General features: G+C 35.2%; 1 protein-coding gene and 1 non-coding gene across 4 annotated transcripts in view; both read left to right on the top strand.

Annotated features, from left to right (window-relative positions):
* The window catches only part of TNKS2 (tankyrase 2), a 55,715-nt gene extending 41,909 nt beyond the window's left edge, over positions 1 to 13,806 (top strand). For all 3 annotated transcript variants that reach the window (XM_090277979.1, XM_090277977.1, XM_090277978.1), the window contains 8 exons: positions 631 to 713; positions 1,705 to 1,825; positions 4,128 to 4,225; positions 5,257 to 5,331; positions 6,277 to 6,382; positions 8,486 to 8,672; positions 11,563 to 11,719; positions 12,563 to 13,806. In XM_090277979.1, the coding sequence (XP_090134105.1) occupies positions 631 to 713; positions 1,705 to 1,825; positions 4,128 to 4,225; positions 5,257 to 5,331; positions 6,277 to 6,382; positions 8,486 to 8,672; positions 11,563 to 11,719; positions 12,563 to 12,625 (890 nt within the window). In that variant the 3' untranslated portion in view covers positions 12,626 to 13,806. The remainder of the gene's footprint in view (positions 1 to 630; positions 714 to 1,704; positions 1,826 to 4,127; positions 4,226 to 5,256; positions 5,332 to 6,276; positions 6,383 to 8,485; positions 8,673 to 11,562; positions 11,720 to 12,562) is intronic.
* On the top strand, positions 9,157 to 9,261 carry LOC150009985 (U6 spliceosomal RNA). Its single transcript, XR_016511498.1, has one exon. It is a non-coding gene; the product is annotated as a U6 spliceosomal RNA (small nuclear RNA).
* Positions 13,807 to 15,908: the final 2,102 nt, after the last annotated feature.

The raw sequence follows: 15,908 nt of genomic DNA, 5'->3' as shown, positions 1-15,908 counted from the left end.
TTAGATGTAAATATGCTTTTTTAAAGACTTAGAAACCATTTTGGTTGAGTAATTATGCCTTTCTTTACCTCTTCCAGTATATTATTCAGAGTTCGGGAGTACATTTTATCCTGTATCAAAATACCCAACTTAAGATGATTTTTTAAAAAGTTAAAAAGATACACATACCTGCAGTATCTAAAAGCTCTTCTTTTTACCTTTTTCCTTTCAAAACTTATCTCACCTTATGTAACATTATAAAACTTTTTTCATAAATTTTTTGTGAAGTAATTTACATCCTCAAATATTGGGATATTTATTTTTAGTGGAGATAAAATTGACATATAATAGTTTCAGTTCTATGAAAACTTATTTTAAAGATAATTAAAAATAAATTTTCTAATGAAAAGATTTTTTTAACCTGAGAGTGTCTTGTTGATTAACTTTTTCTTCTAATTATGAACTCTTAGAGCATTCTCTTTGCAATTTTTGACATTTTTTCAGTATTATATCCAAAGTAGCTATTAATATTTTGCTTCATTTTTAGTTTCTTCATGTATATAGTAATATTACATGACTTTCTGATGATGTTCATATCTACTATTCTGATGTGAATTTTTTTGTTGTTCTTCCGGATTTCTTATTTTCCAGTTCCAGGTGTAGATTTTAGCATAACTCAATTTGTAAGGAATCTTGGGCTTGAGCACCTAATGGATATATTTGAGAGAGAACAGGTGAGTTGATGGATTGTTATGCTTGGTTTGGAGTTTTATGGATCATAGGACATGCTTGAAATGCTCAGCTTGTTTGGGGGCAGAAGGGGGATTTTTTTTTTTTTTTTTTTCTTTTTTAAGAGACTGGAAATCAGTTACTTTTCTAATTTGGCTTGATCTTGAAATTTCTGTTCAGTTTATTAGCGCATCAAAATTGACTTTCGTATAGTAATAGTAAAATAACTTTCTTGAATGAAAAGTTTATCTTACTCAACCCTATTTGTTTAGATCTGTTGCGTTAGTCACTGTAAGCCTGACACTTCACTAGCCGCTATATAGGTATGCCAGCTATATATCTAGGCTTCTCTGGAATAGTCCCAGTTTACAGTAGTCTGTTACAATATAATTACAGATTTTTGGTTCAGAACATATAGTTATTATAGACTTATACCCTAAGGAACTCTTGTACTAGCTATGGATCTATAACAAGAACATATGAAGAGTTAAGTTTTTTGCATGGATTTTGGAAAGTCAAAGAAAGAAAAGATTACTGTGAGCTGGAATCATCAGGGAGAGCTTAATGGAACATGTGTAAATAGAAGAGGATTTTTTAAAATGTCTTTAGTTTCACAAAGTGGAACCTGAAAGAAGCATTGTATAAAAGGGCTGAATGTAGAGGGACGGTGGAAAAGATACAAAACTGTACCTGAGTGTGATTAATTTGAAAGTGCTTTTTTTATTTTTTGCAGTTCTTCTCGGGTTCTTAAACTAAATGATAACAATCTTTTCAGTAGTTTGTGACTCAACTTTGTTTAATTAAATTAGCTATTAGCTAATTAGCTGTAGCTTTTCGTATTCAGTTTCAGTTTAACTGACTTACTTTCATTCCTAAGCTGTTCAAAAATTAATTTGAAGTAAACGTGTGAATCGAATACATTGTGAGATCACCAATATATCAATGTCCACCAAATAAATAATAAGACTTCTAAACAATTTTATCCTCTTTTTTAAGATCACTTTGGATGTATTAGTTGAGATGGGGCACAAAGAGCTGAAGGAAATTGGAATCAATGCCTATGGACATAGACACAAATTAATTAAAGGAGTTGAGAGACTTATCTCGGGACAACAAGGTATTTCATTTTAAATCATTGCTATTGTCAGTTTAACAGTTTCCATAAAGGTGGTCCTCAATTTAATTTACCAACTGATAATTTAAAAATCTGTACTAGTCCATTTGATACAAAGAGCTTCAGGAAACCTGGAATCGAGTCTTAATTCTGCTACTATTAAGCTTCCTGAGCTGCTGCTGTTTACTGTAAAATTCCTGGGCCATTCAGAAACTTGAGAACTGCTTTAGCTCTGAAGTTATTTCTGTTATTTCTACGCAGTTGTTTCCGAAGTTATTCTAGCTCTAAGATTTTTATTCTAAGTGATCTAAAACTTGACTATCTTGTCTTATGGTAATAGGTAATGACTAGGTATTCAGGCTTGCCCATAAAATGGTTTATAAATCTATTTTGTTGTAAAGAGCTAAATTTTAAACACTTGCAGTGAAGATATTGGGAAACAATAATGTTGCAACTGAGGAAATTTAACAAAACACAGTTAAATAACATTTTATTTCTCCTGGATGTTGATACTTAAGAAAATACAGATTGCATTTGTTCAACAGATGTTAGCACTTTGTATGTACCAGGTCCTCGGTAAAAAAGGTGAATTAATTTGAGTGTCAAAAATAACATTTTAACTTCATTGTTAAATTGAAGAAGTGATTTACCCTGGCGTCAGAAGCAACCGATCACTGAAGTCCTGGCTGTACAACTACGGTTAAAGATAAACCTCTACTAGCAAAAATGAAGGAATTTTCAGGAAAAACTGTATACCTGACAGGATAGGGTCTATCCCTTGAGGAAGGGGAAAAAGAGTACCTCTAAAAATTAGGTGATTCAAAGTAAAGAATACTTTAAACTGGGATTCTGGTTTAGGATCAATTAAAGGTAGATGCACTCTACTTGTCTGGTAGGGTCTAGGGCAGAATATTTCAAATGTAAGAGAGTCTTGGATATTTATAGTATAGATGAAAAATTTTCATAAGATAAAGAGGAAGGAAAACCCATGGCTCCCTGGAATGTTAGTATACAATATAAAGAGCAACAGAAATGAAGAGAAACTAGGACCCTCCTACAACACTGCCTTCGTGACACTGCATCATGACTCCTACAACACTACCCTTTGGTAGGGTAGCAAGTGTGATGGCATACGTGGAACAAGGGTCATTTAGGAAAGAGCCAGGTTAAAAGGAAAGTAGGCAGTGTTTTACATGAAAGACATCATAGTATCTGGCACACAGTTACTAAGACTGCTTTGAAAAGCTCAGGAAACAATGATGGAAACAGAGACACTGCCCCCAAGTGGCAAGTGTTTGTATCCCCATGCCACCTCTGGTCCTGACTTATTATTTAGTGCATCAAGTCAATATATTATTTGTCCTGATATTACAACACTAATAAGCGTCTTTCTTCAGGATAGTCCAAAGATGCCTTAGTCAAGTATTTGTGACAGTCTTTATTCTGTAAAATAGTCACCTCTATGTAGTCTCTCTAATTCCTATAGACATTGCAATTCAGCCATACCTATAAGTCTTTATCAGAGTTTTGGCATGTTGATGGTAATCCAGTTATTCAGACCAAAATTCAGAATTAGAGTAGTGCTCTTAATTTCTAGAGGCAAACTGCCATGCACTGACCTAGCAGTAAAGAATTTGATCCCTACCTGGGAAAGCAGCAGAGCTTTGGATTTCTTGTAGAGATTAAAGGAGAATTGTTACAAATTACCAAATACATGGGGAGATTCTGTTTAAAATTGCATTTTAAAAGATTTGGAGAGTAAAATTAGAAAAAATATGTCTGTCTGGACCATTAATATTAGGAAATATGACAAATTCATTGCATTGGATTAAAGACTCTACTATGGGTTAGAATAAGCATTCAGTAGTTAGTGAACATTATGGACTTCTCATTCTAGGATGATTTAAAATTAGTTGAGGTCATGCAAGTTTCCATCGTAATTCTTCGTCATACTTACAAAAGATAAAGGGACTAAATGCTGAAGGGGCTGTACATTCAGTAAAGGAGATAATTTGAAGAAGACAGACTCATTAAGAATACAGGATAAAGAATAGAAAGATTTTCTGAACCATTCCCATAAAATCCTTGTGACTTGTCAAGTCAAAAACTAGTAGTTTAAATGCAGTGTGATGTTCTGATTTGGATCCTGGAACAGAAAAAGAACATTAGTGGGAAAAACTGGTGAAATCTAAAAAGTTTTTAAAAATTGGTAGTAAGCATCAGATAAATCAGATTATTTTTGGTTGATGGTTTTTTTGTTTTCTTTTTTGCAAATGAATTTTTACCTTCAAATTTCATTTGATAGGTCTTAACCCATACTTAACTCTGAACACTTCTGGAAGTGGAACAATTCTCATAGATCTGTCTCCTGAGGATAAAGAGTTTCAGTCTGTGGAGGAAGAGGTATGTTCACATACCTTAAATAAATGTTGGTTCAATAACTAAGTTCCCTGGAGGTTTTCAGGTCTACTTGAAAATGTAATAGGGTATTTTAATTGTCCCTAACTCTTTTCTATCTGGAAAACTGTCCAAATCAGCATTTAAGATACACTCCCTTAATAAACCTTAATTTTGGTAACTTGGTTCAGCATTCCAGTTAATACTAACACGGAGGTTGCTGTTATTTGAAAGAAGATGCTAATGTCACCCTCCCTTCATGAAGGTAGTTGCAAAGCCCAGTATCTCAGACAAGACCCAGACAGGACAGTGGATGACACTTATCCAGAAAATTTGTCTTCCAACATTTCTTCTATAAAATTCACAGATCTACTGAAATCTTATTTTTAATTACTTTTTTAAGATTTTATCAGAGAGAGGAAGGGAGGGACAGAAACATGTATCTGTTGTGTTTCATATGCACCCTAATCAGGGACTGAATCTGCAATCCCAGAACCAGCCACCCTTTGCTTTGCAGATGACACCCAGCCAACTGAGCCACATTGGTCAGGGCCCCACTGAAATCTTTAATAGTGCCTTACACTTCAAAGAACATGTACCCTATATATGTGTGGGTTGAGTACAAAGATAAAAATTGAGTGAGATTTAGTTCTAAAACCCAAGAAACTCCAGCTCTCGATGAAAACAAATTGTACTTTATTAGGACAAAACAAATGTAAACAAATAAATCTTTGTTTTTAGTATATCAAGTGGTTAGCTCTATATGTTTAGCTCACCTATGAATCCAGTTTTTTCCTTCCTTCAGTTTGCATTACATAGTTTTCACCTATGTATACTGTTTTCAGATTGATTGTACTAGCTAACAGCCATCACTAGAAAAAAGTAATTGTGAACTTATAGAACTCATATTTCTTAAATGACAAAAGTATTAAAAACTCATTTTATGTTCTCAAAAATAGAATCATATAAGTCAAGAACCATGTTCACCAAATCAGAAAAGACACAAATGCTAAATATTTGAAATATTTTTCCCTCAGATGCAAAGTACAGTCCGAGAGCACAGAGACGGGGGTCATGCAGGTGGAATCTTCAACAGATACAATATTCTCAAGGTAATACGTTAGTAAAAATGACGTTTGCTGAGAACATAGTGTTCAAAGCCCAGAACCATAATTAATCACGTTTACTTCAAATTAATTTTTGAACAGCTTAGGAATGGAAGTTAAATTTGAGAAAGGTATGCTCTTTCTTCCTCTATAATGGTACTTTAATGCAATATTTAATAAAAAAAATTTCTCAGTGACGAGACTTTTATATTTGTTACTTTTTTACCTAAATGAGATCTCTTTGTGCCAGTAGTGTTCCTTGATTTTGTCCATGGCAGTATACTGAATTATTTTCAGCTCCCAGATGTACTCCAGGACCAGCAGGAGGCTGTAGCACCTTTAAACACAGCTAAGAAACACCTGTAGAGTTGTGAAAGTTAACATTGCAAATACTCCAAATGAGACTAGCATCCATTTTTAACCCTTCTCCAGACAAAAATTTTAGAAACTGGAGGGATAGGGAAAGGTAGAATGAGTAATAGGGGGTATGTGTGTGTATATTTTAAGAATATTTTTTGGTGTGGCTATTTAAAATATTTCTAATTAAGAACAGATAAAGATCGTAGTTAGAGCCAGATAAATCGAGGGGGGTAGATATAATATTCTCTTTTTAATACTTACATACAGAACTCAACATATCTGATTTAGAGGTATTTAGTAATAATTGTAAAGTAATGAGAATGGAAGTATTTTAATCAATTAATGGTATTATTGACTTTTACATATGGCCATATGTAGCTTTTTTCCCTTTGATGTTTTCAGTTTCCGAAATGTAGCTATATTTCCATATTTATGGTTGTGACAAAGTATTTTTAGTTGACTAAAATAACACAGTTTACATTTTATAGAAATGTTTTGCCTCTTCTGGCTATGTGGCCCATTTTTGGTTAAGATAAATAAGAAAGTAATTATTATGAACTAAAGATATTATTTTTCTGGTTTCTTTTTTAGATTCAGAAAGTTTGTAACAAGAAACTATGGGAAAGATACACTCACAGGAGAAAAGAAGTTTCTGAAGAAAACCACAACCATGCAAATGAGAGAATGCTATTTCATGGTAAGATTCCTTTCCTCCTACCCTACAATCATTCTCTATGCTAGAATAGTTTTTGTCAGGTATGGCTTAGTTGGTTGGGTATCGTCCCATACACCAAAAGGTCACTGGTTCAATTCATCGTCAGAGCACATGCCTGGGTTGCAAGTTTGGTACCCACCCAGTCAGGGTGCATACAGAAGGCAACCAATTGATGTTTCTCTCTCTCATTGATCTTTCTCTAAAATCAAAAATAAAATTTTTTAAGAAAGAATAGTTTTTTGTCAAATATGAAATAATAATCTGTATAGTCCTCGTGTTATTTTATTTTATTTTTAAGATTTTATTTATTTACTTTTAAAGAGATGGGAAGGAGTGGAGAAAGGGAGAAAAACACTGATGTGAGAGAGAAATATCCATCAGTTGCCTCATGCACCCTGACCAGGGACCAAACCCGCAACCCAGGGATGTGTCCTGACTGGGAATCAAACCAGCAACCTTTTGCTTTGCGGCACACGTGCAAACATCTGAACCACACCAGTCAGGGCCCTTGTGTCATTTTTTAAAAAATAAACATTTATGTAAATTTTACATTTATGTTTGTATTTTCAACCTCTTTTGAATTTGTATATTTTACAATGGATTATTTATAAATAGAATTACCATAATGGAAAAAATGTAGACATGGGAATGTTGACTATTCATATTTTCCATTTTTCTTTATATAGTAGATTTTGCTTAGTTTGATCACTCTGAGAAATTGTTTTATTTTTAACTAGTTGATTGTGTTAAAATTAAAATAAGATTTGCAAATTACTTGAGAAGAATATATGCATTCTGTTCTTGCATTGACTCTTAAGTGTCAAAACTACATTTAACTTGTCATGCGCTATTGTCATTGAACTTTTATGTTTTCTGAAAACTTCTGTTGAATTGAGAGCACCATTACTTACAACTGTTGACATTTCTGGGTGGTTTTTGGTTTTTTTTAGTGTTGGAAGTTGGCAGGTGTTAATTGGTCTTTCAAGTTTATAGTAAATGTAAATATTAATGTAGTATTATCAAGTCTTCAAGCACATAACCCATAGTAGCTCAGATCTGTTCCTTCATTTGGCCTTGATTGCAGAAAATTTTTAGAGACCTGTGAAGTTCCATAAAACACAGCATTTAAATTTCACAATACTTGGAAGAACGACTATTGCAGTCTGAAATGGTGTAAAATATCTTAATGGTATTTCTCATTCCAAAACCCTAAAAGTTACCATGATACTCCCTTGGCACAAAGCAAAATACTTACGTGTTGACTTAATGGCTATAAAGAATGGTTTTTCTGTTTTAAATGGTTTTGGTTTTCTAGTTTCAAATAAGTGATTCTATTCTTCAGTATTTCTGTACAGTGGAATTCATTGTATTTTCCTGTCCCTTTATGAACAGGGACACTGATGTTGATGAATCAGTTATGTTATATTAGCTTTTCCCAGCTCCCACCCTGACTCACTCACTGGCCTGGTTCCCATGCTCAGTACTTCCTCTCCTTTGGCTAAGCTCACCTTCTTTGCACTCATGCAAGGACAAAGGAGAAAGAAGTCAATATGCTGGGAATGAGGGCACACTACTCTTGCAGATGGAATCTATTGAAGTAGATGATGAAAGACAGAGCATTGGAAGGGTATGAGAGATGAGGTATAAAGAGAATGAACATGAGAAGACAACTGTGGCCACTGCTGATATCTAAAAAAAGTCCATAGACATTGGTGTCATTGTAAGCCCTAATCAGCCTTGCTGTATTAGGGGAATTATAAGACTCTTCGTTCTGATTTGTATGGATTTAGGGTCTAGAATTTGATAACTCTAGCATTGGTATTTCAAGTGATCTGCTTACTATTCTAACTAAATCTGTATATGGCAGCTGAACCACCACCACCTTTTTAGAACATTTACTTTCTCAATTCCTCTAAAATAGTTATTTAAAGTAGTGAACCGCTGACAGTTAACTTGTTATCCTTTATTTTGTTTTATTGTAGTGGTTGTGTATGTATGTTTAAGAATTTTAACTTGTAAGAGGCTTTAGTTTTTGTTTTTCTTCTTAGATAATTTTAAATTGTTATTCATCTGTATGTACTTTAGGGTCTCCCTTTGTGAATGCAATTATCCATAAAGGCTTTGATGAAAGGCATGCCTACATCGGTGGCATGTTTGGAGCTGGAATTTATTTTGCCGAAAACTCTTCCAAAAGCAATCAGTACGTATATGGAATTGGAGGAGGTACTGGGTGTCCAGTTCACAAAGACAGATCTTGTTACATTTGCCACAGGTAAGAGCTGACTTGTTCTCATTTATTTTGATAAGAATCAGATTAAGAACTGGTTTCATATTTCAAATTTTGGGGGGGCAACGCATCATCTTGGACAATTTTAGGAATCCAAGATAGATGTGTTTTGGGTTGCTTTTGACCCTCTCACCAGTTATAATAACTAGTATTTATCTAATGGTCTTTATGGGCCAAGCACAGTTATAAGCACTTGATCTGTTTAACTCATGTAATTATTAGTACATTTGGTGCTTTAAAGATAAGAGATTTCATTGTGGCTCTTGAATATTGTGGACTCCAAAAATTCTAGTATTTACATGCTAAAATTGTATTACTTGCCAAGCCTAATTATTTCATAGCAATGCATAAGGGAGTCTCTTCGTTTTGATATGACCCTAATCCTCAATTTGTGATTTCCTACTTGAAAAGTTATAATACAACACATTGATCCTTTAGAAAGTACATAATTATCAAACAACTACTTTGTGTGCTCACTTCAGCAACACTACTAAAATTGGAATGATACAGAGAAAATTAGCATGGCCCCAGCACAAGGATGACACACTAACTTGGCTCTAATTGGTAAACTCCTCACAGATAAATAAATTATCTTTTGCCATTTGAAAAATCTAGTAAGATTAATTATTGAGATTTATCCTACAGTTAGGGCATTTCTTATAAAGTTCTGGAGCAGTAGTTATCAAACATTAGCAATCTGGTTGAAGTCCAAATTCCTAGGCCCTATCTTCTGAGTTGCTGATTTAATAGATCTGGGGTGGGCCCTAAAACTTGAATTTCTACCAAGGTCTCGGGTGTTACTGATGCTTCTGATCAATGATCTAGAAAAAACCCTAGAGTAGTAGTTCTCAGTCTTGGCAGCACATAAAGCTTTAAAAACTGTTTGTTCCCCCTCCCCTGACATCCTTATTTAATTGGTCTGGGGTATGGTCTGGCCATTTGGATTTTTAAAGGCTTCCCAGCTGACTTTGAAAGGTTACCAAGGTGAAGAACTATAGTCCTGGAGAGAGATGTCTATTTTTGTTTTGTTGTTCTTCTTGTTTTCCCCCTAAATTTAGACTTGTGTAGGTGTCTAAAGTCAGCCCTCCTGGGTATGACCTTCCACCCACTTCTATTTTAGATCATAAATTGGACTGGTTAGGAGGCTTATAATTTCTTGAGAGCCTATAAGTTGAACACTACTGTTTTTACTTGTCATATATTCTGGAACAGAGAAGGAAAACTCTGATTCCAAAAAACCTCCGCTGCCTTGCGGCATACCTCTTCAGGGGAAAGGCTAAGGGAGTAAACCCCGACAGAAAATCCGGAGCCGGAGTCCCTAAGGCGGTTTGACGTTGTAGTCAATACCGGCAACTCCTGCGGCGCACCTGAAGCCAAGCTGTATCGACTCCGTCTTTCCCTTGGACCCTTCAGCTGCGAAGAGAGGGGGGGTCTGCTGCATGGGCAACAGCAGACCCTCCATATCACCCTGCCCAGGCTCTGTAGCTTCAGCTTCACTGGAGTGGACACTCCAGCGTCATCGCAAGATGTCGATTCAACACGGGAGGAGACAGATACCGTGTCACTCCCGAGTCGGACTGCACAGCCATTCTTGGCGGTTCAGATAGACTCTTAAGAAGCTACACCATCGTCTCTCGAGACGGGCGGCTGCCGACGGTATTCTGGAAGCTAAATAGTTCTGGTTATTAGTAATAAGCAATGTTCTAGTAACTCTTTTAACTGTCTTTGGAGCAGAACATTTGGTTTGGAAACATAAGACTTCTATATTCTGGTTTATCACAGGACTGATTGTGACTATAATAGGAAATCTCTTAGAAATGCTAAGAAAGTTTCCAACAGGCATATTTAGGGAAAAAAAGTATAGAAAGCATCTGTTTGGAGAATAGAATTATCAACTGTTTCACCAAAATCTCCTTTTGTCTCCTCTGAAAAGAAAAGAGATAAAACAGTGAAGGAACTAAAGGAAGGGTGGGAGGGCCAGTTCATTGAGACTTAGGAAGGCTAATCATGTGCCTGAGGGGAATGGGAGAGAAACCTACTTAAACTTTAGGTACAGGAAGACCTAGCTGAGAAAGTGACATTGCAGCTGAAACCTGCGAAGTGAGTGTTAGCTAGTTGAAGAGCAGTAAAATAGATGCCATTCTACATGGTAGAGGAAACATGCAACATGTATGATAGCCATGGGGTAAGAAGGTTTGACCTGTATGAAAAAAGAACATGTGTCTGTGGTATAAAGAACACAAGATAAAAGGATTTGGAGCCATTGTAATTAATTTAGATATTCTTCTAAGTACATTGGGCAGCCTCTGAAAGGGACTAAGCAGAAAAGTTATGTGATCTGATTTATGTTTTTTTGTTTTTGTTTCTTTTCTGAATCCACTGATTGCTTGGATGAAAAGTAATTTAGACATGAATTAGAGTAGAAAAAGGAAGACGAATTCAGAGGTCATTTTTATAGTCCAGGTGAAAATTTAAGAGAAGAGAATGGGATTTCAAATATATTTTGTAGGTGGACTCCTCTGGACCTAGTTGGAAAAACGTCCTCTTTGCAAGCCACTTCATGGAATCCCCTTAAATCTCCTCCTTCCCTCTTGGGCTATGATTGGTGCTTTTGCTTGGATACAAACAGGATGGCTGAGTCTGTATATCTGTAAGGTTATTACATTTTCAGGTCTAACAGTTAATTAAAATGGCAAATTCCTTCATTAATGAGCACAGTAGTAGACATTTTCATAAAGTTCTTTTAAGGGTAAAATGATAAAGCATTCCTAAGTATTTATGTATGAATGCATTAAAAAGTTTATGCAGCATACACAGATAAAATTGTCATATGCTACCTTGTGTTCAGAGAGATCTTTTCCTTTTCACATTATAGGCAGCTGCTCTTTTGCCGTGTAACCTTGGGAAAGTCATTCCTGCAGTTCAGTGCAATGAAAATGGCACATTCTCCTCCAGGACATCATTCAGTCACTGGTCGACCCAGTGTAAATGGCCTCGCATTAGCTGAATATGTTATTTACAGAGGAGAGCAGGTAATTTAATTTTATTTTTTTATCTTCAAAAACGCTTTAGAGCCATACTTTAACTTCTTCTTGCTATTCTCTTAAATTAATAAGGTGTGTTGCCTTAAGGAGTGCGTTCCTTTTTCTTTTTTTTCTTTTTAATAATTTCAGATTTATAGGAAAGTTGCAGAAATAAAGAGAATTCCCTTATGCCCTTTACCCAGATTTTCCAAGTGTTAACATTTTAATATCCTCCTTTATCAATTTCTCTCTCCTGAGTGTGTGTGTACACTTTTTTTTTTTTAATTTTTTTTTTTAATGTTTGAGAACACAGTTCCTTTACCCTTAGGAACATAGGCATGTTTCTTTACCCTTAAACACATACTTCAAGTGTATTTTTTAAAAACAATGAGGAAAATACCATTGGTATATGATAAATACAGCAGGTTATATTTAGATATTGCCAGTTTTACTGGATTTTTTTTTCCAGCTTTTCTAAACTACAATTAATCAGAATCCTATATTCAATAGTTGACCTATCTATAGGAAAGAAATGCGTAATTCCGTTTTGCTCTTAGTGACACAGATCCAGTCAAAAGCATCTCTAAATTGTGCTCTGAATTGAGGATGTGTATCAGACTCACCTAAGTTATTAAAAACAGACAAACCCATACTTAGTATTCATTCCAGACCTGCTGATTCCAAATCTCAGGGATTGGGATCAAGGTAAGGATGTTTTGAGAAAATGCCCTTACATTATTCTGATCCATAGCACTGAGTTAGAACCTCTTTCCTACAGATTAGGAACTCTTATGGGACATCTCCTTTCAAAAAATTTGTTTATCAATATTTGAATTAATCTTTCTCTTCTAGGCTTATCCAGAATATTTAATTACTTACCAGATTATGAGGCCTGAAGGCACGGTTGATGGATAATTATTTTAGGAAACTAACTTCACTGAACCGAAAATCATCTGAGCAGCTGGTGGCCTCTTAATTTTTACTCCTTGGCTGAGAAAAACCATCTTGTTCACAAGCCTGTGGCAAAAGGATAAAAAAATGTGAAAGAAGTTTAACACTCTGACTTGATAAAGCTTTAATAATGTACAGTGTTTTCTAAATATTTCCTGTTTTTCAGCACTTTAACAGATGCCATTCCAGGTTAAAACTGGGTTTGTCTGTACTAAATTATACACAGTTAACTTGAATCTTTTATATGTCATGCATTGATTCTAACAGAAACTGTAATCCCCTCAACAGAACTCATTTTACTAATACAGTACTGTGTTCTTTAAAACACAGCATTTACACTGAATACAATTTCATTTGTAAAACTGTAAATAAGAGCTTTTGTACTAGCCCAATATTTATTTACATTGCTTTGTAATATAAACCTACTGTTTTAGAACTGCAGCGGTTTACAGGTTTTTCATATGTACCGCTCATCTGCACTTCATTCTGTGTCATCATGATTGAGTGATCTTTACGTTTGATTTCAGAGACTATGTTGACTTGTCAGCAGAGACTTTGTCAGTTGAGAAAGATTATCACATTTAATTTGCTAATGGAAGCATTTATCGCTCATTAGAAATCTTTCCCATTTAAGAGTCTGTTTCATGAATTCTCTTGGGATTTAATTTGTGCTACCTTTGTTCGTATAAGATACATTCCAAAGAGCTCTAACTATAATAGTCCTGGTTATTATAGATGCTTCTTTACTGGCATCAAACTCTGGGTTTCATGTTGGAAAAAATTCTCATGTTATTTTGTGAGAACTAGAGCAAGTGCTTTTATTTTTTAGAGAGGTTAAGTCCTGCCACTGAACAATTATGGTGTTCTTTTCATGGAATATAAATAGAAAATTAAATTTCAGAGGTGGGAATGGTAATCTTGAATAATTTTCCAGTATGTTCTAATCACCTTAGATGTAAATGGGGAAAAATAGCAAATGGAAATGGGTGGGCTTTTTGTCCTAAGTATTTTTTTCCTGTTCTTTTTCCTTGGCCTTACCGCTATATTAGAGCCAGTCTATGCACCATAGGTTAGCTCCACCCAGAACGTGAAATGTAGGTGTCCCCGTTCTCTCCTAGGCTCCCGAATGGGTAGGTGCAGTGAGAAGGGTGCTTTCCGCTCTGGGTTGCCTCAACATCATGTTACACCCAGTTGGAAATACACTTTGTGTGCACCATGTGGTGACCAGGCTTGTTTAGCAGCTGCGGAGAGAATGCTGTCCCATAAAATGTCATTCCTATTTGTAATGTAAAATATCTTTTCCATGAAAAATGCTAAAGCATCTTGGTACAGAGGTATGAGTTATAAACTGTCAGTCTGTTCATTGACTGTCTTCCTCATAAGTCAAGGCAAGATTTTTACCTTCACTCTATACCAGTTTATTTTTGTTTTACATTTTATTCAGACTCTTAACTAACTGGCCCTTTACAGTAACTTGTACATAAAGTGCTAGAAAACCATGTTTCTTGCCTTGAGTAAGAATTAATCAGAGTAAATGCATATCTGGAGTTTCTATGATATAAATTGTGATTATTATTTAAGAGGTCAATTCCTGACCTTTAAGTGGTTTTTATACAGTTCTCTAGGAATTGCAAACATGATCCTAAAGTCATTTCTTGGAACTCAAATGGAGTATGCCAAATTTTATATCATTTTTCAGGTTCTGGAAGCTTCCAGATTTTATAATTAGAAGATAATGAAATGAGTTAATGAAGTTTATATTTACATACCTTGTCTCTCAACATTTAGTCCATAATCTTCACCCTATGAGTGAATCGAATTGCCTATCATGTAAAATTATTCGTGGCCTATGAGTTTACAGTATTGCAGCCTGTGTTGTTCCATCTAATCCATTGCTTAAATTAGTGTGGTGTTTTTCTATGAATGATTATATTGTGGTTAATATGTTAGCATGGCAATATTCCAGATAGTTTTTTGTTGGGAGGTTGGAGGGGGGATGGAGGGGTTAGGGGATTTTTTTTGGAGTTTTTGCATGAAATATCTTACTTTATAATGATGAAATCGCTTTTTCTTTTGTGAATTTTTTTTGAAGTGAAATTTAACTTTTTGTGTGAGTAGTACTATTATATTCATCTTGAGTGTCTTGTACTGTATCACATTCCATACCCTCACTTAATTTTAATAAACTGTTCACTTGTTTTTCCAGGTAATTACTGGAGTAGTATAAATGTGTTGAATGGACTGTGAGAAAATGGATAAGATTACAATAAACCACAATTGCAGGAAAACATTGTATTTCTGAGTCTAATGGTGATAAAGAATGCAATTTAAAGGTTGGAATATTGAAAATTGTGGCCATTATCTGCTCAGTTGCTTTAAGATTGGAAGTAGCTATTGAAAGATGCTTTTAGACGTTTAGTGCGTCCAACACAACTTTTTGGCAAACCTTAAAGCCCATTCCTGGGAAATCCATCCTCTAAACTTCTAAAGAGGAATGGATTTTTATTTTCTATATTATATAAAAATTCTTTATAAGTTTTCAAATCTTAAAGTTAGTGGTATTTATTACTCTTAAAGTATAGTAAATGTACTTTAGATTTCAGTATGCTAAAATGTCCATGTGTGTGATCAATTTTCTGCTTTCCATAGTAAGAGAATGGTGCAAATAACCCATAAATCACAGCTTTGAAATATTTTTCGGTACCTTTATCTTCCTGCTTCAAGTAGGATAATATTAAAGTGTTTGCTAGTTCCTGAGCATGCATTCCCAGTGTGTGATGTGATCCAGTTGTCTGCAGGGAGATGGAGAAAGAAAACATGCAAATACATTGCCCTAAGCTTTTGTGATTAGTATTCCTGACTTGCCTTTTACCTACTGTTCTGTCCTGTTAGAGGACTAGCGTGACAGAGGAGCAAGTTGTAGTGCCCATTCTTCTCCAGGATAATTGTCATTTTTTAATAAAGTTAGACTATCATGTGGCCTTTTCACTCTTGAATCTCTACCACCCATCTCCCTTTTCATGCTTGCTGGCTTAGGCAGACTGTGACCTAAAACACTTAATTATACCTTCTTAGAAGGTTCTTGCTCTCCACGTACAAGCCAGTGTCTTCTCCAATTTATTTTCCACCCACAGTTGTCATGCTCATCACATAGATGTATACAGAGCCCCCCAGATGGCCTGCCATGATACTGAAGAGCAGTGCTATGCCAGTGTGGCCTGCAGGTGGCGCTGATCTCCAACCTTTG

Source organism: Furipterus horrens, unplaced genomic scaffold (assembly GCF_987537825.1).
Source record: "Furipterus horrens unplaced genomic scaffold, mFurHor1.1.pri manual_scaffold_5, whole genome shotgun sequence".
NCBI classification, from domain to species: domain Eukaryota; kingdom Metazoa; phylum Chordata; class Mammalia; order Chiroptera; family Furipteridae; genus Furipterus; species Furipterus horrens.
The sequence above is the reverse complement of the archived record's forward strand: the minus strand, read 5'-3'. Positions and strand labels throughout refer to the sequence as shown.